Here is a 26,150-nt window from a genome sequence, read left to right as displayed (position 1 = left end):
TTCTAAACCTTCTAACATTTTCTCTTGATTTTCCATAAGTATTTTCTGTAGATGGTCTTGTTCCTCTTCTTTCTCTTTTCGCAACCTCTCTTGTTCTTTGCCTGCCTCTTCTCATATTCTCCATAAAATCGCCCAATAATTTGCTTACTTCCTCCATTTTCTTCGCCTGCTCCGCACTTGTACCAACCATAAAAATACTCTAATTCGGTTTAAAAATCTTCTAATCCACTTAATTTCTTCTTAAAATCCTCTTGAATCCCACTTCTGACACCAATTGTTACGGATTCCGTGGGTCCACTATTTAAACTCACGATAAAATACTTAACGAATTTATTTGTTTCACTCTGTACACACAACTTGTACTATTTACAACACAACTTATGCAACTAGTATTACTCTAACGGTATTTCGCGGTATTATTCAAACTTCTGACTATTTTCAGACTTCAAACTTCAAAACTTGTCCAACTGTCAAAGCGCGGGCCTTATATACCCCCTGGCGGTTGTTTCTAGATTTTTCTAAAGAATTCTATAATTTTCTTTACTTTCTGGCGAATGCGCCAGGTTCCTCAATGCACTTTGCGATTTTAGCAGTATGCAGTTATGCAACCAGTAATACACCTTGACAATATAAATTCGGTTACCCGAACAATGAATTTAAGTGTCCATTTCACTAGTCCGAAAAAGTAACATAATAAGCGTTCGGTATTTAACGTTTTATGTAAAACTGGCTAGGTATTTTTTCACAAATGAAGAAGGAAATTAAAGATAAAGGATTATGCTATATCCGTGTTGTAGCACATCACAAACATCAACAAAATATTCCTTATGTTTGCACTAAATTTTCTCGAAAATAAAGACATATTTTTAAATTCCGTTACAATACGAAAATATGTAGATTAAAGTTTTGTTATTACAGTGATATATGTATAATTTATATGGTTTTGTAACGACAGTATATGTATATGTAATTAATAAATAATGGGATAGTATATGTAATTTTAGCTGATGGTAAAGAGTAATAAAAGCTTAAAAAGTCAGTAAAAACCGCATCTTAATATCTTCTTTCAAACCGAAGATATTAGCAAAATTATAATACAGTAAAACCCCGGTTATCCGAGGTAAAGTGGGTTACACCCTCCTCGGATAACTGAAAACTCGGATAATCTGGATTTATTAAAAAATAAGCACCAATACATATTTTAAACGGTTTATTAACATTTTTAACATGTAAATACAAAGTACCTACATATGTAGATACTATTTACATTATAAAACAGTGAAATAAGTATGTATGAGCTGCTGTTTCATATTGCATCTTCTTTTTCTCGCTGCCATATTTCTCCACCTGTTAAGAAGAAGCAAATCCGCTGGGGTTGCCTCTGGTTGTTGTTCGATATACCTCAGAGCTGTTTCCAGAGAAACAAAACCTTCTTGATGGTTAATCTTAGGGGAAGGCTATTCATCCACCTCTTCGTCATAGTTATCGTCATCTGATTTTTCGGTTTCCCGAAAGGCGTTCGCTATTTCTTCAATATTCACTTCTTCTAATATTCATTTCTTCAGATGCATTGGAACATGCCATTATGGTTAATCTTTCCTTACTTCTTTTGTTCCCAGGAGCTGATTTTTCCTGTCCAGATGCCAATGTTTTTGATGGAAGCATTTTATAATTCAAACCACTTTCGTCACAGTTATAAATTGGATCACATGTATACCCACAATCTGTGATTAGCATTTTAAAGTCCTGTTTAAATTTTTCAATTGATGACACATCAGCAGAAAGTTTTTCTCCACATATGGTCAGTTGTCGTACACCGTCCCGTTTTTTCCAGCGGCCAAGCCATCCAGAACTGCCGGTAAACCTATCTGTCTCTGGAAATTGCTTACTAATCATTATTGCTTTCTGCTGCAAAATGGGACCTGACAGAGGCACACCTTTTGATCTTTGCTGAGTAAACCACGTGAATAAAGCTTCGTTAACTTTTTCATAGACGCCTTTTTTTATTGATTTTCTTCTTGAAGACGAAGAGGCTTGTTTTATACACCATTCTTCTACTTTAGTGCGGTTTCTGTTCCCATCCCCAACTGTTACCTCACCTACTCCATAATCTCGTTCAACAATCTTAATTGTCTCTCCTGCTTGAATTCTCCTAATGGCTTTTAATTTTTCTTCAATAGGAACGACAATTTTTTTACGTTTGTTTCGTTCCATTATTATACGGCAATCGAAAATTTAAAGAAAGCAGTTGGTATACACTGAACAACTAAACTAGAACTCCACCCAGTATACTACTTCTCCGTAGTGAACGCAATAACGAACTGCATTCACTCAAATTTACATGCTAAAAGAGTCCAAAAAAGGGGAACTACTCACGCGGGCTAAGGGGATTCCCTGTCGGTCCCAACGATTTTAAACGGAAATATATGTAAATATACATATACTATATTTTAGAAGCTCGGTTAATACGGACCATAGATGCGCGACCTCGGATAATCAGGGTCTTTAGACTGGATCGGTTAATCCGGAGCTCGGATAATTGCGACTCGGATAATTGGGGTTCTACTGTAAATACGAAAATATAAGCCTTTAATTACCTTATTTTTCTAACATCAGTAGCCCTCTTGATTATGCCCATTCTAATAAAAAAATAAGATATAGAAACGATTAGATTATTTAAAATCGACAATATACCAGAATACCATAATACCAGATATATTAATATCTAATAATTAAAGTGTTAATAACAATGAACAAGGCACGATGTCTCAGTGAAGTCATGGTGGGCTTTGGAAAAAAGTTGCGTTTAACGTAATAGTATAAACGTGAAATTGTTATTAGATCAACATTTTGATAGTCTCAGCAGCGTTTTTTATCTTTTGATTGCTTTCCTATAAATGCCTTTCTTCAAAAGAGAAAAAACGCTGCTAAGATTATCAAAATGTTGATCTAATAACAATTTGACGTTTATACTATTACATCAAAAGCAACTTTTTTCCAAAGCTTACCGTGACTTCACTGATGCATCGTTTCTTATTCACCGTTACTAACACCTTAATTATTAGATATTAATATATCTGGTATTATGGTATTCTGGTATATTGTCGATTTTAAATAATCTAATCGTTTCTATCTTATTTTTTATTAGAATAGACATAATCAAGAGGGCTACTGATACCGTGTTAGAAAAATAAGGTAATTAAGGGATTATTTTTTCGTATTTATTATAATTTTGCTAATATCTTCGGTTTAAAAGAAGATATCAGGATGCGGTTTTCACTGACTATTTAAGCTTTCATTACTCTTTACTATCAGCTAAAATTACATATACCATCGCATTTAATTTTTTCGAAAAAAAAGCACAATGTTAAATTTCAAGACAGCGCCTCCTATCGGCTACGTTCAAAAGCATATTATTATTATTTTTATGGTATAATATAGAGTAAGGAACGCTCTTTTAAACGAGCCCTCGTTTGTTGAATTCTGATCCTCTAGTCCGGAGTTATTAACATTTAAATAAAAACAGATCTAACCTTCCCCCACCACTTTATTTTGGCAGATAGGGGGAAATGGTTTTAACAAAAATTATTCAAAATTTTCTAGAGATTATGAAGCTATTATTTATAGTACCCGTTATCTAGGTAAAATTGAACGAAAACTTATTTTTCTTATTTTTTATAGCAGTTGTGCCCTCTAGCGGCCGTTCTACAAACTTGAAAATAATTTCTAGCAATTTCTCATAGCCTCTTTAGTTATAAGTACTTTTTTCCGCATGCCGTACGACTAATACTTTCCGAGATACAGCCGAGAGCTGTTCTTAGTGGGCCACCCTGTACCGCGTAATAGACTGCCAAAAATATTTAGTATTTTGTATATGTAGTCGTTTTAGTCCATTTACACTCAGATGCAAAAAACTCAACGGAAATTTTTTTCGTGAATTATTTATATTTTTATCCCTATTTTCATGATTTTTTTAGCAAAATATATATAAATCTATCAACTTTAATTCATGAACTCAGTTTTTTATAAACTTTAGTATTTGGCTGATTTTAATTAAAGTTAATTGAAGGGTTGTTTTTTACCTTAAATTTAAAACACCCTGTGCAATAATTTCGTGAGTAACTTTTCCTAAAACATTATTTTTCGATCAGAACAATATGTTTTGTGAGCATTTTCTTCTTGATTCATGTCAACACATGCCTTGGTTAATTTTTAAGAGCGAAATGAACTTGCCACCAACAATTTGCAATTTTTTTTAACTGTCATTACTTTATGATGTTATTTTTTAATATAACGGTGTGGCTTTGGTGACTATTTTCGTAATGCCATATCGAACTGCATTAGAACTGCGATACAATTAATTTAAATAAATATTTAATTAGGTATATTTAATTAAGCATAATTTTAATAAATATTAGTGACACACTAACAGAACTAATCAGTAACTCACGCATTTTAAGTGAGTTAAGAGCTTTTTAACTCAAGCATTTTCATTACCGCACTCATTGTTTAGATGACTACCAAAGAGAAAAAAAATATTTTGTAAAACATTTATTTTGTACTAAATACCTACTAATTACAAAGTATCTGTTCTATTGATAATAATATAAAAACATTCATGAAAACTTATTTATTATAAATGTTAATGATACAGTTTGAACAATCTTTCAAGTATAGTGTGACCAACGGATCTGTAGCTACGGGGTATCGGCAGGGGAACGCAGTTGTAAACAAGACACGCCCAATTTCATTCATAAAATAGGCATGGGCGTACGGTGTTTTATGAAAATAATGTGTATCAAATATCAATTCTGATTAATATTTTTTTTCAAAAAACTTTATCCTGTTTGAATCGTTACTGTTGAGTTAGCAGATAAACACACTAAAAGCTTTTAATAAAGCTCCCTTAAATATTTTGAATAATTTTATTATTATGTCTTATTGTTAATATAATAGAAGAAATAATTACAGCTGGGGGTTGGAACCTTTGGTGTTACACAGCAAAATAAAACACTAAATCAGCACAATACACGAAAACACTTTTACTTTTACACTGGGCGTACGTTTCGCTAACCATGTTAACATCATCAGCAGATGATCAAGACTGAGTCTTGAGGTATATTTATTTATATATCTGTACTAACTATATTTTTTTCTACAATACATAATTTTAGATATAACTATTTCCAGCAAAAAAAATCTTGAAAATAGTTAACTTTGGAAGCGCAAATAAAACATAATTTTACTCACCAGTAGATCCAATATTGCCTATTACACCAGATATGGTACCGCCCCGTCAGCATTTTTTAAAGGTTAGGTCATTGTCTACCCATGTTTCATCCAAATAGATAATACTTGGCGATATTTTCGAATTTCGCGTATATATTTATATCTCTCGCTGCAATATAATGAGCCGCTCCATTAATATTTATCTGTTATTTTAACATTTACGCCAAAAAAATCCATTTGATTTTAATGACCCCCTAAGCGTTTCCCTGCCAAAGGAAAATTCGATTCATCCTGCAATTTTTGCAAAAGCTTTCTAATTGTGGGGACGACTTTGAATTCGAGATAAAATCTATTTATCAAATTCCTGACCACTTGGAAATCAAAGTCGTCGAGCTCACGTAGCCGTTTCTTTCCAGGGCTGGATATCATTTTATCGGGGTTAGTTTCCAGTCTTTTTTATCTTCTGTGTGAATATTTTTATTGCCGATACGAACTCCGGTATAAAGAGATATCCGCTCAAGTTTACGTTTAAGCGGCAACTTAAGCGAACTCTCTGTAGCTTCTTCGTCGCAAACCCTGTTATGAACACAAGGAAATAAACCAAATGTTAGTTTAGCTAAAATATGTTAGTTTAGCTAAAATATTTAGGTAAAATGTGGGTGCTTTTCATTTTAGCCAATATTTAATTTTAGTATTCTAATAATTACATTATTATTATTCTACTTACCTATATAAATTAGCTATTATTTCTCTTGTCCTGGCTATGTAGCATCTTACCCTTAACAAATTTATTCATTTTAAAACACAAATATACGATCAAACTTAATATTAATAATTAAAAACTACGAACGAAAAACATTATAACAATATAACAAAACAATAAAACACATTTTAACTATTAAATATACGAAAAATATAGGAATAAAGTTTAGGATAACCGGTATAAAATAATGAGAGAAAGTAATAATGATCAAAACAATGACACCGCCACTGGATATTTCAATAGTATTCAATATTTCTACTCTTTTCAGAAGTAACCGTGAAGTTGGGGATAAGGCTAGCGAATAGGAAAGGCGTAAAAGCCATGGCAACCGCGTGGTAACAAATCCTGTGACGTACTCTCGCCAATCATGTTCGATGAATAGGCGGCCATGCGCGGCGATGCCGGTTTGCCAATGATATCGTTGAAATATCTTCACCTTTCGTAATAAGCAGATTATACAGAATGAAAGAAATAAGTTATTAAATAAAACATATCCAACAATATGAACTACGTTAAAATTGCTTAGTAATATACGACAGAATATATCCTAAACACATTATATATAATAAAAATATATTAAATTTATAGTTCATGTCTGGCAATTTTGCAATTTTATAGATAAACGTGGCAATATCGATTTTTTTTTCTCGCATTCCTTCCGTAGCTTCAGATCCGCTGGTCAAACAGTAAATGCCTGATGAAGCATATACATATATTCATTTTAATAGATATACAGGGTGGTCCGAATTGTATTCCGAAAACTTCGGCAGCATATTCTGCAGATAAAAATAAGTAAAAAAGTTCGTATAAATGTATGTCCTAAAATGCTTAGTTTCGAAGATACAGGGTGTAGAAATTTCATTTTTATTTCGATTTTTTCCAGATAATTTCTGAAGTAACATCAATATTTGGATGAAATTTGGTGTCTGGGAGTTTTTTGACATGAAAAATTTGGGGGGATTTTCATGTCATTATGACTCCTACTGGTAGAGGGAACACTTACATATTTTTAATTGGTTTGAAGAGTAATAACTTTTCGTCCGTACCTGTATAAAACTACTGAGTAACAAAATATACATTTACGACGTTTTTTACGTAAAAAAGGTCTCTACGAGTAATGGTTTTCGAGATATTTGGAATCGAAATTATCAATACCGGTCATCATTGACATAAATTAACATATTGACTAAATAGTTATTAGACTGAAATCATAAATTTGAAATGTTTTTGTGCCAAAAGTTCAACAGAAACTGTTTTATCATCATTTTTTGCAGAAAAATTTATGATTAATTTAAAAAAAATAAAAATATCCTAAATTTATTATTTCAGTGAAATAACCATCTGCTCAACGTGTTAATTTTTCGTCAATAATGACATGTATTGTCTATTTCCATTCTAAATATCTTAAGAACGGTTGCTCGTAGCGATTTTTACAAAGAGATATTTTTTACGTAAAAAGTCACAGAGATGTATATTTTTTCGCTCGGTAGTTTTATACAGGTACGGACAAAAAGTTATTACGCTTCAAAACAGTTAAAACACATATAGGTGGCGCCCTCTACTAGTAGAAGTCATATTTACACCAAAATCAAATTTCTCATATCAAAAAACTCCCAGGCACCAATTTTCATCCAAATATTGACGTTACTTCAGAAATTATTTAGAAAAAATTGAAATAAAAATGAAACTTCTGCACCCTGTATCTCTGAAAGTAAGCATTTTAAGACATACATTTATACAAATTTTTTTACTTATTTTTATCTAAAGAACATGTTGCGGTAGTTTCCGGAATACAGTTCGGACCACCCTGTATATCATAGGACCGGATGGCCAACTAAGAATGGACGCCGGCTGTATCTCAGAAACTACATATCGTATAACTTTGGGAAAAAAATTCTAATAAGTAAATCGACCAAGAGAAATCGCTGGAAATTATTTTCAAGTTCAAAAAATGTCCGCTAGGGGGCGCTTCTTTAATAGCCAATCAGAAAACAGGGTTTTTGTCAAAAATATGCAGGTGAACAGGTATTTTAAATATTACTATTAGAATTATTGAGAAATTTGTAATTTTTTTGTTATAGAGTATTTCGCTCTATCTTATAAAGTAAAGTGGTGGGGAAGGTTAAACTTGCTTTTATTAAAATAAGGATAACTCTGGTTCGGGGTATCCGATTTAAACAAACTAGGGCTCGTTTAAAAGAGGTTTTCTTCCTTAATGATCTCCAGTATAAATTTTGTTTCCATAATTTTTTTCATCGTAGCTAGAGGGCGCTATTTGACATCATAACAAATATTGCGCTTTTGTACAAAAAATTTAAATGGGAAGCTATGTTTCTCTTTACAACATTAAATAGAGCTCAAAATTTCCAAAATATCAGCGCAAACCGCAACTTTCCACCTTCTCTCTAACCGGAGATATTAAGAGAACAAATTATGTTAGGCTGCCGCTTAGGTTATATGGTCTAAAAATTATAGTAGTAGGCTAAGAAACAAAAAGTGGTAAGTTGGTTACGTCAAAATATTAAAAAGTTTAAGTTCAGTTCTCATGCATCCGAATTTTGGGCATTTTCTTAAAAAAATTACGTCATAAATATTTAAACGTGTTTATATAACATTATCGTCCATCCATATAATTTTTACGAATTTTTTGGTTAATTAACGTTTAAGTAGGGTAGTTTCAGACTAAAATGTCCGAAAGTCGGACAATCAATAATTTTGTTAAAATGTCTAGGAATTTTGTGACACCATATTGCTTTTAACAGAAAACGGCCAAATTTCCTATGGCCGAAAACTAGGGGTTTATTTCATGTAATGTCATTTAGTTATTAATCCAAGTTCGTTCTTGATTTCACTTATTTTCGTGTTTTACCTGTTGTTTGTGTTATTTATTATTATTTTATAAAGTTTATGTCGTGTGAATCAGTTTTCATATAGCACCGAAGGTGCGAATCTTAATAATATGCACTACTGGTTCAAATCTACCCTTGATGCAAGTAGTTCAGCATCAAGATGGTTGGTCGGTAAATGTTTAGGCAGAAATTTTAGGATGGCGAATGATTGGACTTTTTTAATTATCTGAATGAAATGAACTATCCACAATTTCTAAGAGATGAATTGCTAATTTTGTTAGGGAATCAATCCATCATGATGAAATTACATTTGTTGCAATTTAATCAGCATGAATGCAGTTGGTGTAGTTGGTGAGTTGGGCCGCTTATTTTGCTATGAATGTGTGGGGCTTCTTGGATACCACTTACTTTAGTAGATAGAGACGCTGGAGCGGCATATTTTTATGGTCAGCTATAGGTCACCGGATTTAATATGCCTGGGTTTTAATTTATGTGGTCGAAGTAAGAACGAACATGTATAAATAACAATTAAATGGTATTAAAATGAAATTAAAATATATGTTTTGATATTTTGACGTAACCAATTTACCTCTTTTTCTTTCCTAGCCTACTACTATTATTTTTAGACCATATAATCCTAGCAAAATAAAAACACTAAATCACCACAATACACCAAAACACTTTTACTTTTACACTGGACGCGCGTTTCGCTAACCATGTTAGCATCATCAGCAGATGATTATAAACTAAAGTACAATCTACAAGTTGAGCGTTTATATGTATACTCGCTCAGTGGGCCCCGAGTGGGCGTGGCAAAATCTAGCCAACCGAGTCAGAGCCAACTGAGCGTAACAGTTAGATTTCCGCCACTAGAGTAGTAGGAACAAAGAACTTGAAGGAATTGGACCGTTGACTCTGTTCATACTATCTTTACATTTATTAATTCTGATGCTTTCATATGCATCTAATTGCCTGTAATTTGAGACTTGTTTAATTAATTTTAAATTATTAAGATCTATACAATGTTCATTGACAACAATATGTTCGGCAACGCAAGATTTATCCGGTCTACCATATCTTATCTGAGCTAAATATTCTTTAAATCTAGTTAATATTGATCTTCTAGTTTGCCCAACATATTTCTGATTACAATCTTTACAAGAAATTTCATAAATACCCGACCTTTCCAGTGGAGGTGTTTTATCCTTTGTATTGCCTAATAATTGTTGTAATTTATTATTAGCACTATACACAAGTTTATAATTGACATTCTTAAAAATTACTTTTAGACCACAGGATAACTCTCTATCAAACGGTATCGAAAAATATTTAGACGTATCTTCCTCCACTTGAAAAGTCGAATTTTCAGGAAATCATTAAGCTATACCTACGTTTTCTAATTAATTTATCAACTAGTGAAGGAGAATATCCATTACACTCAGCTACATTCCTAATGTAATCTCTTTCTATTTCATTTCTTTCGTTGGAAAGTGGGAAACTAAGTAATCTATGAACTAAGAAATTTAAACTAGCCATTTTATGTTCAACACTATGATGTGATTCATTAGGAATATATCAGCGTGTGGTATTTTTCCTATAGATATCAAATTCCACGCAATTATTAGTATTTCTAATAACTAATACATCTAGAAATGGTAATCTGTCGTTGTTCTCAATTTCATGCGTAAATTTAATGGAAGGAAAACGATTATTTAACTTAGAAATAAAATTATCTATGGTGTCTCAATGTGTGTCAAAAACAACAAAAATATCATCCACATACCTAACCCATACTCTTGGAAAATACTTAAACTGATTCTTAGCTTCCACTTCAAACCTGCTCATGAATAAATTAGCCAAAAATGGAGACAATGGATTACCCATTGCTGTACCTTCCCGCTGTTCAAAAAAGTTGTTATTAAATTGAAAACAGTTTTGTTTCATACATAACGATGTAAGCTCAATATATTCAATCACAGTTTTGTTGTCGAGACCATTTGCGTTCAGTAATTCCTTCAAATAGCCTAAAGTATGTGGAATTGGAGCACTTGGGAACAACGAAGATACATCAAAGGAGACCAAAATTTCACCTTCATGCAATGTTATATCTTTAATTTTGTTAATGAATTCAATATTATTTCTAACTGAGAAAGAAGGTTCATGATCAGGTAAATTTTCAAACTCACTTGATAACCATTTTGCCAAATTATAAGTCGGAGAACCTACAGCCGAAACAATTGGGCGCTTAGACTTGTCCGGTTTATGAATTTTTGGCAAAGCATACAATTTTGGTAATGACAGATTGGATACTTGCAATTTCCTCTTTAAAGAAAGATCAATAAGGGTGTTACATTCTTTTAGAGTTTTTTTAACGTCTGCTACCATCTTAGATAAGGGATTCTTCTTCAAATTTATGTAGGGGCTATTATCTATTAAGTTGTTAACCTTATCGTAATAGTCTTTTTTATCTAATATAACAACCTTATTTCCCTATCAGCTTTTAGATAGAAACAATCTTTGTTACGCAAACTCTTGACAATATTGTGCTCTTTGTTAGATTTTAATGAATTACTTGAAACAATATTTTTTGATAACTGATTTCTACAAGCCTCTCTTGTAAATATTTTAGAAGCCTCGGGCAAGTGCTGAATAGCAGTTTCAACACCAACGACGATTTCCTCCAAAGCGCTACCTGAGTTGGGCAATGCATACTTTAAACCTTTGTTTAATAAACTGAGCTCTTGTTTATCAAAAGTCTGCGAAGAAAGATTTTCCACTATGTTTATGTCTCTTTGGAAAACATGTTTGTTTTTAGAGCTTTTTAATTTTTTAAACTTATTATTCAAAATGGTCATTTTCTTAACAAATTTTGAATTGATAACCACAAACATATTTCTCTGAAAGAGACACCAACATTCATACTCTACATTAGTTAGCTTATAAGTAAGTTTTTAAATCGTTTTTTTTTTTAAATCGGGTAACCCAAACCAGAGTTATCCTTATTTTAATAAAAGTAAGTTTAACCTTCCCCCACCACTTTATTTTATGAGACAGAGCAAAATACTCTATATCAAAAAAATTACAAATTTCTCGGTGTTTACTATAGTAATATTTAAAATACCTGTTCACCTGCACATTTTTGAGAAAAACCCTGTTTTATGATTGACTATCAGAGAAGCGCCCCCTAGCGGATATTTTTCGAACTTGAAAATAATTTCCAGCAATTTCTCTTGGTCGATTTACTTATTAGATTTTTTTTCCTAAAGTTATACGATAAGTAGTTTCTGAGATACAGCCGGCGTCCATTCTTAGTTGGCTACCCGGTATTGAATAGAAAGCCCAAATAAGAGACGAAGGCTTATAAGTAACGGATAAATTGGAAAAATATGTTATTAGGACCTTTTCATTTCGATAGTTGTGTACTTTTTTTTCGGTACACCATTTTTCATACTTAGAGTATGTATATTCATAGTTCTGTGTCGATCTTGCTGGAAGCAATCCAGAAATGACTCTGAATGCCTCTTCTTCAATGTCAGACGGAATACTTTCCGAATCGCTCATTTTTTAAACTAGCGACATCAGTATTATTTACTCATATTGACATTGCCATGCATGGGGTTATTTGAACAAACGTATTAAGGTAATTGATTTTTAGGATGGGTATAAAGTTAAGTACAATAATTTTTAAAATTCATTGTGTGTTTTTATAGTTAGACGTAGATAAAATATTGTACAATACACGCGAGTTAACTCCATTAAGATACTTGTATGGTTACAACTTTCACACGCGTATCTTAATGATGTGGTTAACTCACTTGTATCGTAAATATCTATTATAAATCTATAATGTCATTAACCGACTTATCAACATTGTGATTTATTATATTAGGGATCCTTTCAAAAATACTTCCAGAGCTCAAACGGAGTTATACAAATCAAATCGAGAATATAGTGACCATTTGAATAATATATGCAAAAGCAACAAACAATAAATTACAGTGAGCCCCGGGTTAACTCTGCATTACCATCGCGGTCATTATCTAACGTGCATTATTTCTTGGTAACTTCGCGTTTAACAACATCTGATATACAGCATGTAAGAGTGTACGGTATAATATTCTGCAGGTTTCTTGGCGTTTAAACCTAATGGAGCTTAATTACAAGAAAAATAGCCACAGGCGGGTATTATTCCAGCCATTCTCTGGTCATTTCTAACTCTTTGATTCTGAGAATATGTTTTTCTAATCATATATTTGACTCTTTCCTTTTGAATAAGTAATATTTAAAAAAATTCTACATTATGTTTTTCGAAAGAAATTTTTACGATATCGTTAAATATATCGTATGATCGAAGAAAAACGGCATTAGCGATGAAATGAAGATCGCTGTCATTTTATATGTAAAATTATATGGAGAATAAAATATCATCCATATTCATTTTCAAGCCAACTAGACGGCGTTTTTTTTATCATACGGTACTTAAAATTTATATAAACAAATTAACAACCTATCTAAAAAATAATATGATATTAACCTAATTAACGTCCCAATATGATGTTAACCTGAGTCCTAATATGATATTCCTAATTAAGTGTAAAGATTTGACATAATAGTTTTGATATGATATTTGACTCTTCTTTTTTGTGTGGCGTATCTTCAATTATTGGCTATCATCATAGAGGGAAAGCTATCCATATTGGCTATTTTATTACTTTATTATCAACTTCTCGAAAATCTTTCCACTTACTGTAAACTTAAACTTGTTATAGATCTCATCAATCTAACGATACTAGTAATTTATCGCTATATACTAGTATACCCGCATCCCAAGTGAAATTGTTGAGTGAAGAAGTAAGGTTTCAAATTAGAGCCTTGTCACGAATTCGGCCATTAGGTTGCCAATCTTCCCAATTCTTTAGTTTTGTAATTCCCCATACAATAACATCGTGAATATGTAGTAGTTTGTATGCATCAGTTTTAAATTGCATTCTTGAATCGACTAGAGAGAAACTTCTTCATCCCGGAAGGTAACAGATCTATATTTCTATAAGATACATCATTAAGATACGCGTGTGAAAGTTAACCACACAAGTATCTTAATGGCGTTAACTCGCGTGAATTGTACAATATTTTATCTACGTCTAACTATAAAAACACACAATGAATTTTAAAAATTATTGTACTTAACTACATACCTATCCCAAAAATCAATTATAGTAAGCGCCACGAATGTTTGGGAGTGATTCATCGCTTGATGAAGTTAGAATCGACACGCGCGCTGTCATTTTTACATTAAAAACGTAAATTTTTACCGCGGACGTTGGTTTTTAAAGGCCCGGTCTAATCATCTGCCTGCGCTCCTCCTACTTGGGGCATTCCATTTTATATTTATAACCAAATATATGTTTTGACAAGACTTTGACAGTTAAAACAACAAATTACAACAGATTATATATTGATTATTATATGACTTAAAACACCACGGCACTGGAATTAAGTTTTATGCGACCTTGAACAGATTAGTTCACATGGTAGCGACCGATGAATCACTCCCAAACATTCGTGGCGTTTACTATACCTTAGGGGTGTATGGGGTTGTGCTGGAGAGGTAGTACTTTTCATCAAGGACGGTGGCACTCAGCGATCTGATCGTTGAGTGGTCGGCGATGACTAGTCCTCACAGGACACCCAGCTCTCACTTTATGGCTCCACGTGCCACACCCCGGTAAACCGCATCCACCTGCGGGCTAAACTAAGTGAGGGTAGCCAGATATGGCGAAATCGCAGCGTCTGACTCAGAATGAGCGGCTGCAAACAGCATCTGACCCAGAATGGGCGGCTGAATCACATACTCACCAAGACGTCTTGCCAACGTGGCAAAATACTCCCTATTAACATGCCAACTGTAAAAACAAGATTACCCCAGGCGAGTAGAAATAAAAATTCGGAATCTCGCATTGATGTTAAATCAGTCTGTCCCACGGATTCTGGGGGGGACAAACATTTGGCGAAGAGAAAGACAAACTCTACGATGTATGTTGCCACATACAATGCACGATCGCTGTTGTCAGAAGAACGATTGACAGAACTCGAATATGAACTCGATCACATCAAGTGGGATGTGGTTGGCCTCTGCGAAATCAGAAGGCGTGGCGAACACTTAGTTAACTTGAAATCCGGACACAGCTTCTACTTCGTGGGAGACGAGAATAGCTCTTTTGGTGGAACCAGCTTTCTAATACACAAACGACATAGACAAAACATCGTGTCTCTCAAGAAAATCTCAAACAGGGTTGTATATCTGGTTCTCAGGCTCAGCACCAGATATGAAATCAAGATCATTCAGGTCTACGCACCGACGACCGATCATCCCGATGAAGAGGTGGATATATTCTATGACGATGTGGATTTTGCTCTTAAAGACGAACGAACACACTTTACTATTTTGCGCGGAGACTTTAATGCCAAAATGGGAACAAAGTCCTATCCTACGGAGACTTCACTGGGGGGTTTCGGTCTGGGGGACAGAAATGAGCGTGGGGAAACACTGCTCGGTTTCTTACTGCAAAACAACTTGTTTCAAATGAATAGTTTCTTTCAAAAAAGGTCTGCTAGAAAATGGACATGGAAAAGCCCGGACGGGCGAACTAAGAATGAAATAGACTTCATCATTACCGATAAAAGGCATATAGTTAAAGACCTGACGGTGTTGAATAAACTAACCACAAGAAGCGACCATCGACTAGTGCGAGCCAGAATTGAACTTAACACAGGAAAAGAACGCCTTAAAATGATTAAAAAGGCTGGTAGTAGATCATGGACAAAGCCGGCAGATTTAGAAGGTTTCCAGCGCTGTATCACAGAACAGCTACAGGATTACACGCAGGAGAACAGTATTGACGGTTTAAACGAAAACATCACAAATGCGTTGTTAGAGAGTCAAAACAGGTACTGCCCCAAGACACAAAGAGAAGAAAAACTCAGTAAATTTACCAAGAGACTTATGGATAAAAGACGGGCCACGAGAAGTGAACAGCTGACTACTGTCGACGAATTAAGAGATATAAACAAACAGATATCAAAGGCCATTAGGCGCGACCTCAGAACATTTAATCAAAACGAGATTCGACGGACAATAGAAAATAACAAAAGCATGAAAGTGCTACGAAAGAGTCTTCAAAGCGGAACAGCTGGAATAACAAAAATCAGAGACCATCAGGGATATATCACGACCAACAGGGAGGAGATCTTAAAGATAGTTGAGGACTTTTATAGACTGCTGTACCGAAGTCGGGGGGAAGGGACACAGGATTCAGAAGTCGAACCAGAGATATTGACATGGACAAAGGGCATCGTAAATCAAGGGTCAGAAACACTACCAGATATCACACTTGAAGAAATGGAACTAGCCTTAAGGAACACCAAGAATAATAAATCTCCCGGCGAGGATTGTGTGGTCGCAGATGCAATTAAGATTGGTGGTGAATGTTTGCTTCAGAAGATTGTGGATCTTTTCAACCTTTGCCTTTTTGATGGTACTCTGCCTGGGAAGTGGTACAATGCTGTAGTAATACTACTTCACAAAAAGGGGGACATAGCAGATCTAGAAAACTATAGACCGATAAGTCTGCTTAGCCACCTTTATAAACTGTTTACGAGGATAATAACAACACGACTCGAGAAGAAATTGGATTTTTACCAACCGATAGAGCAAGCGGGTTTCCGTGCAGGGTTCGGAACCAATGACCATCTCCAGAGTATTAAAATTATAATAGAAAAATCCATTGAATACAACAGGCCGCTTGTACTTGCTTTTGTCGATTTCCAGAAAGCTTTCGATACAGTAGAAATGGATGCAGTGATAAGGTCCTTGCAAGAATGTCGGGTGGACTATAGATACACAAGGCTTATTTACAATATCTATAAAAACGCCTCGATGACGGTAAAACTACACGAGAACACTAAAACCATACCGATAGGCAGGGGCGTTCGTCAAGGAGATACTATATCACCGAAATTATTTACCGCCGTTTTGGAGAGTGCCTTTAAAAAACTCGACTGGGAGGGGAAGGGACTGATGATTGATGGCAAGAACCTCACAAATTTGCGTTTTGCTGATGACATTGTTTTATTATCCGACAACCTAAGGGATACTGAAGTGATGCTCCGAGAATTGCGGGAGGTGTGTATCGGGGTTGGTCTGAAGATCAACTTCTCAAAAACCAAATTCATGACCAACCTGGTTCCCAGTGGAAATATTGTTGTGGGTGACAGTGAGGTGGAGCTTGTGGATAGGTATAACTACCTGGGACACGAGATACAGATCACAAGAGACAATCAGACATGCGAACTGAAGAGACGTATAACCCTGTCTTGGGCCGCCTATGGAAAGTTAAAAGATGTGTTTAAGGGCGACCAGCCAATCTGCCTAAAACGAAAGGTTTTCAACCAATGTGTACTACCGGTTATGACGTATGGAGCTGAGACCTTGACACTGACCATCGCATCTGCTAAGAGGCTCAGAGTGGCACAGCGACGAATGGAAAGATCAATGCTTGGAGTGTCTTTGCGGGATCATATAAGCAACGAGGATATACGTGCGAGAACAGGCGTCATCGACGTTGTGTCACGAATCGCTACACTCAAGTGGAAGTGGGCTGGACATGTGGCTCGAGTGACCGATGGTAGGTGGACCAAAACACTGCTCGAATGGAGACCGAGAGCTGACAAAAGAAACCAGGGAAGACCACCAACACGATGGACTGACGACATAAAAAGGATCACCAATAACTGGATCCAGAGCGCACAAAATAGGCAACAGTGGGCGCAAATGGGGGAGGCCTATGTCCAGCAGTGGACGCAAAGGGCTGGCTGATGATGATGATGACTATACCTTAATACCTTTGTTCAAATAACACCATGCATGGCAATGTCAATATGACAGTAAATAATATTGATGTCATTAGTTTAAAAAATGAGCGATTCGGAAAGTATTCCTTCTGACATTGAAGAAGAGGCATTCAGAGCCATTTCTGGATTGCATCCATCAAGATCGAAACAGAAGTATGAATATATATACTCTAAGTGTGAAAAATGGTGCACCGAAAAAAAGTACACAACTATGGAAATGAAAAGGTACTCATAACATATTTTTCCAATTTAGTGCAAAATAAATGTTTTACAAAATATTTTTTTCTCTTTGGTAGTAATCTAAACAAAGAGTGCGGTAATGAAAATGCGTGAGTTAAGAAGCTCTTAACTCACTCAAAATGCTTGAGTTAAGAGCTTCTTAACTCACTGACGTAGATAAATGTTATTATTGCTAGATATGAATACAGTTTTTTGAGATTTCTTGTGGGCAACTCGGGCTTCCGATCATTTTATGTTGCGATGCTTGGACCACAAATGATCTTCAATAGCTGACTTCATTGTTTTACCTCTTTGCTTATGTTCTTTTTCTTCGCTAAGTCGTACATGTAGAGGACGTTTTGCTTTTCCAATATACGACTTTGTAGATGCATGTTTCCTCTTCTGTTTCATTATTCCAGTTTTGTTTTAGTTAAGTCACTTAATTCTTTACTGCTTGGCTACCCGCCTCAATTTTTCTTATGTTCTATTCAAATATGGAATCGTCAAGAGAGAGAAAGCACCTTCCTTAGACTGGCACACCACATACCATGGAGTCCGAAATTCTTTTAGTTTCAAACAGTAACATGAAGAGAATTTTTTCAAAAAATTTAACTTCTAAAACACATGCCCTTTTGAAACTCCCCGTATAAAAAACCAATTAGCAAGATAAAAAAAGAAAAACAAATAAATCTTCTTTATCTATAACGTTTCATGTTTTTTTTTTAAACTCCAACATAAATCATACTGTTGTTTTAAGTCTGGATTATAAACTGTCTCGTTTTATTGAGAAGATTAGGAAATCTAATAAAGTAATAAATGTCTTATATAACACATCCTTCTCCGGAGCCGTTGATTTATTGGTACCAATTTATTTGAGAGTGTAATTATTGGGGAAGGATCTTATGCCCCATGGGGAAACGCGAGGGTCTATTTAAAGGAATTGGGTGAGATCTGTCAGTGAAGTGTTCCGTAGTGAGAGGATAAAAGCCTAATAAACTAATAAAAAATAACTAATAAAATAAACAAGTTTCTAAAAATATAGTTAAAATTTAATAATTTGTATCATTAAGGAATTTTAAAAATCTATTTTTTATCCTGATGAATATTTTGGACAAATAATGACTAAAAAATAATAAATTAATTAAAAGAAGTTATGTACGAATTAGAAAATGTCTCTCAAAAAAAAACTGCTAAATAAAAAACTGTAGAATGTAGAATGAATAGGAGGCGGGTTAATCACCGCGACCTTATAGATCTATTCCTCCTCTTATAGATTAGCCTCCTTTCTTGAGTTATAACTTATCATACAGTCTAGGGTTTTGACAAAAGTCAGTATCTGAGATGCTTTTGCAGAGGATAGTTTTCCATCTGCGATATCAGTCATACCAGAGGTCATACCAAAGTTCTTGGCACAAATATTTGTCATATTTGCGCACTCAGTGATGAGGTGTTCTGGTGTTTCAACATTTTCCCCACAGAAACTCCCCTTTGTTTTTTAGCTTCAATCTACTGAGGTGTTCGTTGAGGAGACAGTGTCCTGTTAAAAACTACGTGACAATTCGAAGATTGTTCTTACTTAAATCAAGGAAAATATTTTATTTTTCTCGGTCGTAAGTTCTGAGAAATTTGTGAGTGCTTTAGCCCGTTGGAGGATTCCCATTCCAGGTTAAGGATGGAGTCTTCCAGGTTCTTGAGTTCCGCTTTAAATTGATTTCCACTTGGGAAGCAGAACGGTTCTGGTCCAGTTAGTGGGGGTGTTCGCTCCTATTCTAGCTAGATCGTTTGCATTTTCATTGCCTCCTAGTTCTATCCGTTGGTAAGCTAGCACCCAGAGCAGGAGGACTTTATTATATTTGTCTAATTTGTTGAGCTTCTCTAGGCATTCTTTGACTAACTTCAAATTGATGGTTACTAAGTTGATTGCTTTTAATGCTGCTTGGTTCTCGGCTAAGATGGCTATTTTTTGTTTCCGATAGTTCCTATCAAAGATAAGTTCTACGCATCTTGTAAGTGGTTCTGTATTACCAAATAGCAGGAAGAATTACCAGGGTTAAAGGTATGAGATGATGATACACAATTACACGAATATATCTTCTTGCAAAAGCTACAACTTGCAAATTCTTTGATCCTATATACTCCTTCAGGATCCTAACTCTCTTTAATAAAAGGAAAAATTTTTTTACTCTTGTTTAAAGGGCACATGATCTAACTTCTTATCTACGCTGATCTTAGACATCTTTTCGCTTAGAAAGTATTTTTTTATCAATATTTTTATAACTCTATTGCAGTTGTTAAACCCTCATATTCAGATGTTATAGAGTGTTTTGATGTATCATTTTCCATATTTTATTATACATTATATCTGCAAACCAAAAACCAAACATGCTATTATTTGCATGCAAGAGAAATTCGACATTTTTAAATAATGTTAGTTAATAAATTTATAGTAATAAAGTAATTATTTTATATATGGATAACACATATTAAGAAAAATGATTCTTTTGATAAAAACCGAGATAAAAACTCCAACGATGTTATATTATAATAAAAATAAGGAAACAAGTAATGTTATAAAAGAAAAGCAAAATTAATATATTATTATTTGATCGATAATATAAGACCATGTTATGACAGTAAAATATACAGGGTGGTCCGAACTGTATTCCGGAAACTTCGGCAGCATATTCTGCAGATAAAATTAAGTAAAAATGTTTGTCCAAAAATGCTTAGTTTCGGAGATATAGGGTGTAAAAGTTTCATTTTTATTTCTATTGTTTTTCAAGTAATTTTTGCAGTAACGTCAATATTTGGATTAAAATTAGTGTCTGGGAGTTTTTTGACACCAGAAATTTGATTTTTATGTCAATATGACTCCTATTAGTAGAGGGCGCCACCTACATATCTTTTAACTGGTTTGAAGAGTATTGACTTTTCGTCCGTGCCTGTATAAAACTAGTGAGTAAAAAATATACATTTACGACGCTTTTTACGTAAAAAAGGTCTCTTGGTAAAAATCGCTACGGGTAATGGTTTTCGAGATATTTGAAATCGAAATTATCAATACCTGTCATCACTGACATAAATTAAACATGTTGACTAAATAGTTATTATAGACTGAGATCATAAATTTGAAATGTTTTTGTACCAAAAGTTCAACAAAAACTGTTTTATCATCATTTTTTGCAGAAAAAATATGATTAATTTAAAAATATAAAAATTTTCCAAATTTCTTATTTCAGTGAAATTACTATATCTTACTCAACGTGTTTATTTTTCGTCAATAATGGCATGTATTGACTATTTCCATTCTAAATATCTTGAGAACGGTTGTTCGTAGCGATTTTTACAAAGAGATATTTTTTACGTAAAAAATCACAGACATGTATATTTTTTCCTTCGGTAGTTTTATACAGGTACGGACAAAAAGTTATTACTCCTCAAAGCAGTTAAAACACATGTAGGTGGCGCCCTCTACCAGTAGGAGTCATATTGATCAAAATCAAATTTCTCATGTGAAAAAACTTCCAGACACCAATTTTCATCTAAATATTGACGTTACTTCAAAAATTATTTGAAAAAAATCGAAATAAAAATGAAATTTCTACACCCTGTATCTCCAAAACTAAGCATTTTATAACATACATTTATACGAACTTTTTTACCTATTTTTATCTGCAGAATATGTTGCCGAAGTTTCCGGAATACAATTCGGACCACCTTGTATAACACATTAAGAAAAATGATTCTTTTGATAAAAACTCTAACAATCTTATATTATAATAAAAATAAGGGAACGAGTAATGTTATAAAAGAAAAGCAAAATTAATTTATTATATTTGATCGATAATATAAGACAATTTTATGACTGTAAAATATATAATACCAGAAAGTATGCTCTGTCGCCTCGTTCCTTTACATTTATACCAAAAACAACGAAGAAAAACAATGCAATAAATGGCAATTTACCTTTAACAGTAATAGATCAGCAAAGTTAATACAAAAGAACATTTGCCCCTAAATATTTTATTCGGAGTTTGGCCTCCGAGAATTATGACTGAGTTATAAATTTCAGTTTGTACGTAAATAAAGTCGAAATTGATAAAATATTGCCAAAGTTTGTCGGACGAAAATTGCATCCATGCATTATTCATGCTGAACCTAACTATATGAAGAGTTTTCAAAAGTTTTCCAGGGCCGGCTTATACCGGAGGACGATTAACGAGTCTGGTTTCAAATTAAAACAGGTCAGTACTCAAAAGAAATAAGCAATTAAATTATTTATTTCATAAATTGGTAGTATTAAAACTTCATTCAGATTTAAATTAATGAAATAAATTTGTGGTTTCAATCAAACTTTATACTTAAAGGTGGGTCCACACTGCTCGTGATCCTGCTCGCGTTCTTGCTTCTGATTGGACTTGCGTTGCCTGTGCTTCCCGTTTGTCGTGTTTTTCAAGATCTTTCGACTCGCAAGTAATGGCGTCCATATTGTAATGTAGTGCTTGCGTTCATGCTTTTCAGTCATGCATGATACCGAAGTATTTTTAATAGCGGCAGCTAGTGCGATCATTATTGCAAAACGAACGAGACAAGCAGAATAAAAGGTGGTGTTGGATGTCTAATAATTAATAATTTCAAAAATAAATCCCAGCACAGTGAAAGTAAACATCTACGCGATTTACAAACATTTTTGTAGGCATACAAAACCTAGAGATCATCCAACCATCCTAAGTCAGGAGGAAGAAACCATCATTGCAAGAACCCTTGGCGTCGTTGTAGATTGGGGATTCCCGCTCACTAAACCCGATATCAAGCAAATAGTGAAATTTTTTTTAAAAAGTATTATTTTATGTTTCCTTATTAATATTACAGAATGTTTTTAAGATATATTACGTTTGATAATATTACTTTCCTGTTGGAAATAAAGTATTTTTTACGATGATTTGTTTTTTTGCAATTTTATTTTAAAAATTAAAATATATATATATATATATATAGGTATATACATTTTTTTCCGGGGATTCAATATCTAGGGTTACTTTGTCATTCTAGCTATTTTTATGCATTTTGCAAGCATTTTTAATAAGGTGACAAAGTAGCCCCAAACACGGGGCTACTTTGTCACCCTATTTTTATTTAAATTCCCTATGGCTACGCAGCTGGTTTTGTGGCTGCGCATACAAAACGATACCGTCGGTATACTTGATTTTTTTCAGGCAGAAAATCGAAAAAGTAAAAAAGTTACAGGGTAAAACTTGTTTAAAAAGTGATAATGTAGTCCCGTTTAACGACATTAATCAATAATAAATATGTAAAAATTAAAAAAAAATCAATTATAAAAAAGTCGCCTTGACTAGGATTCCAACCTGCCTTACTACGTCATAGCAGCGTAAAGTCCTAACGCTTTAAACCACGCGGCCACCGAAGATGAAAGATTCTATGTAAAAGTAAAAGATAATGTTTAGTGAAAGTACTTTTTTATTTATAAACATATATTTAATTCTATTTTTAGTATTTGTTCTTATAGCGGCAACATAGATACATTATCTGTAAAAATTTCAACTGTCTAGCTATAACTGTTCATAAGATAGACCTTTGTGACAGACGGACGCACGGACGGACAGCGAAGTCTTACTAATAGGGTTCCCGTTTTTACCCTTTGGGTACGGAACCCTAAAAACGGTGTTAAAGACGGCTGGACGATAACATTATGGCTGGACGAATTATTAAAGATTAAAAAAGGATAGACAGTTTCCAGAGCCACAAATGTAAATCCAAAGAAATATTTTTCTCAAATTTTAACTACACTATTTAAAAATATGTTTTACTTGTGATATAAAAATAGTAATTAAAACTTTCTTAATGCCCACAATTATACTACTACTTTTCAAATAAAGCGGCAACAATGCAAAGCTGAAAGTAATTTTAAAATAATAAAATAATAATTATTTTAGGCAGATGGAGCACGTGCCTTTACCAAACCAAACCAAACCAAATTTTCAATAAAATTCTATCAACGGTTCTTCATAAAGAAGTGAATGAAGGAAGAAATCAATTGGGATAAAGTAACTGAAGAATTCAAATTAAGATACATTTCCCAAAAGAATCAAAGGTAATATAACCTAGCTATTTCCTTATGGCGCACAGTTGCGAAAAGAGTTTCCATTAAATACATCTCGTGCGCAAATATTGTATTTAAAACGGGTATTAAACGAAAGCAAATATTGGGCGGGCCCTACTTACTTACTAATTGAAAAGCTTTTCTTCCAGAACAATTTTCGAACCTCGAATCTGGAAATGGAACGGAGAGCAAAAGGAAAAACAAAAATTAAAAACAGGGTAAACAACGGCGAATTATTAAAATCAAATATTTATATTTTATTTTCTCGTTCTGTGTTTATTCGAAAATATTGGACTATTATTATTTCAGCGTCGTAAAAACGTTATTAAATTAAATAATTTATATAGATTGAAGTACAACGTTTCAGATTTTTTTTGCATTTGTTTAAATTAATGTAACGTAAGTATGTAACGTAATGTATTTATACAGGGTGTCCCAGGCTGAGCGTGCATAAGAAGTTTCTAGAGAACTACAATATCTAGATCGGACATTTTTTGCACATAACATTAACCCTTTTTGGAAAAAAAATATTTAAAATTTGTGGATGAAAAAAACTACCTGTCAAAAAATTTGTATAGCCTAAAAGTCAAATTTAGTGATTATCTGTTTCAAAAATTAAATTGTTCAAATGTCATATAATAATAGTAGTTGTCATGGAATTGAACGATTAAAACATTATCATAAATATTTTTTTTTGAAGTGGAAACCCACTTTTTTTTTCACTAGTGAAAAGCTTTTCAATTTCTTACTTTTTAACTATACAAACATGTTCCTATACCTAAAATAAATCGTTTTTAAGTTATTTATGATTTAGTTTGAAAGCGTATATTTTTCTTCATTTTATCTAGCTTCCTTTGACATTATTAAGTGTCAAACAGTCAGACAATTTATTTCCATCTGTCAGAAAACGATTTATTTGAATTTCCTATATTATACAATACAGCTGCCTTAAGAGTTTAAAAAGTGTATTTATAAAAATATATCTCGTATTTTGGCCTTTTAGTGATATAGTCTGTCCAACGACAAGATCCTTGACAGTGATAGATGTGTCTGTCATTTTAATTTCAAAGTAGTTTATTTTATTTTACAAAGAAATAAGTTGATACTATTGGAACGCATAATTAATATATTTAAATTATGAGTGACAAGTGATTACTTCAAAATATTGTGAAAAAAACTGTATGAAACTGAAAACATCTAATCTTGGTTAATTAACTTTAATCTTAATTTTTTCTGCTGTACTAAAATGTATTAGTTACCTATCGTGTGATGTTATTTTACAGATACTCCAGTTTTTGGTACCATATACAAGATGGTATAGAACTTTATTTGTGGCTAATACAACTCTCTGGCCATAGTCTCTGGCAAACTGTGTCTCTGGCGGTCTCTGTGCACCGAATATTGACTGTAAACTGTGGTCTGGTGGTCAACACTTAATTTTCCCTCGAGTTTTCCTCCACTTAATTTTAGAAAAACACGAAACACAAGTAACAACACAGTACAAAATGCAAAATGCAAAATGTTTATCATTTCTATTTGACATTAATTTGGCACAAAATAATAACCTATAATTTGGCAAGAGTTTGACAACTCTCAAAAATCTTAAGTCGAGTTCATACGCATAGGCGTCCGTTTGTCGTTCATTGTTGCGCCAAACCAATAATATTGAAATGTGATATGTCATTTTTGAAATAAACCAATAAAACTGGATAAAAACAACAAGAGACGACGCATGACGTATTTATTTATAAATCCATCCATAGTTAACTTAAAAAATATTAGAAACTTTTTTTAGTGAAATAAATGGATTAGTGTGGAAGTCATATGCTTTTTTTCTGTCATCATCTGTCGAAATCTTACCTGAGAAAAAAAAAGAGTATATCTAATATAGTTGATATTATTAATTATTAATAATATACCGTATGATCGAAAAAAACAAAACAGCGCAAAGTCGGCTTGGAAATGATGATAGATAACATACTGTTTTTTGAAGAAAGTGTCACAATATGACATGGCCAGATCTATATTGTTTTACGTCACTTGACGTTTAAAGTCCTAG

At 33.5% G+C, this 26,150-nt stretch overlaps 2 protein-coding genes across 2 annotated transcripts; one reads left to right on the top strand and one right to left on the bottom strand.

The window, feature by feature from the left end:
• Window positions 1–1,530: 1,530 nt before the first annotated feature.
• On the bottom strand, window positions 1,531–2,214 carry LOC115876236 (jerky protein homolog-like). The gene has a single exon (XM_030891940.1). The coding sequence runs from the start codon at window positions 2,212–2,214 to the stop codon at window positions 1,531–1,533; it is 684 nt and encodes a 227-aa protein (XP_030747800.1).
• A 12,523-nt stretch (window positions 2,215–14,737) lies between these two features.
• On the top strand, window positions 14,738–15,987 carry LOC115876235 (craniofacial development protein 2-like). Its single transcript, XM_030891939.1, has 2 exons — window positions 14,738–15,933; window positions 15,981–15,987. The coding sequence occupies exons 1-2, from the start codon at window positions 14,738–14,740 to the stop codon at window positions 15,985–15,987; spliced, it is 1,203 nt and encodes a 400-aa protein (XP_030747799.1).
• The last annotated feature ends 10,163 nt before the right edge of the window (window positions 15,988–26,150 follow it).

The sequence above is a fragment of the Sitophilus oryzae genome, unplaced genomic scaffold (genome assembly GCF_002938485.1).
Source record: "Sitophilus oryzae breed Bouriz unplaced genomic scaffold, Soryzae_2.0 scaffold_1429_pilon_pilon, whole genome shotgun sequence".
Lineage (NCBI taxonomy): Eukaryota > Metazoa > Arthropoda > Insecta > Coleoptera > Curculionidae > Sitophilus > Sitophilus oryzae.
This window is presented reverse-complemented; position numbering and strand designations above follow the sequence as displayed.

Bases quoted from the DNA above. Each gene is read 5' to 3' on its own strand.
- LOC115876236 (XM_030891940.1), bottom strand. From the start codon at position 2,214: ATGGAACGAAACAAACGTAAAAAAATTGTCGTTCCTATTGAAGAAAAA.
- LOC115876235 (XM_030891939.1), top strand. From the start codon at position 14,738: ATGCCAACTGTAAAAACAAGATTACCCCAGGCGAGTAGAAATAAAAAT.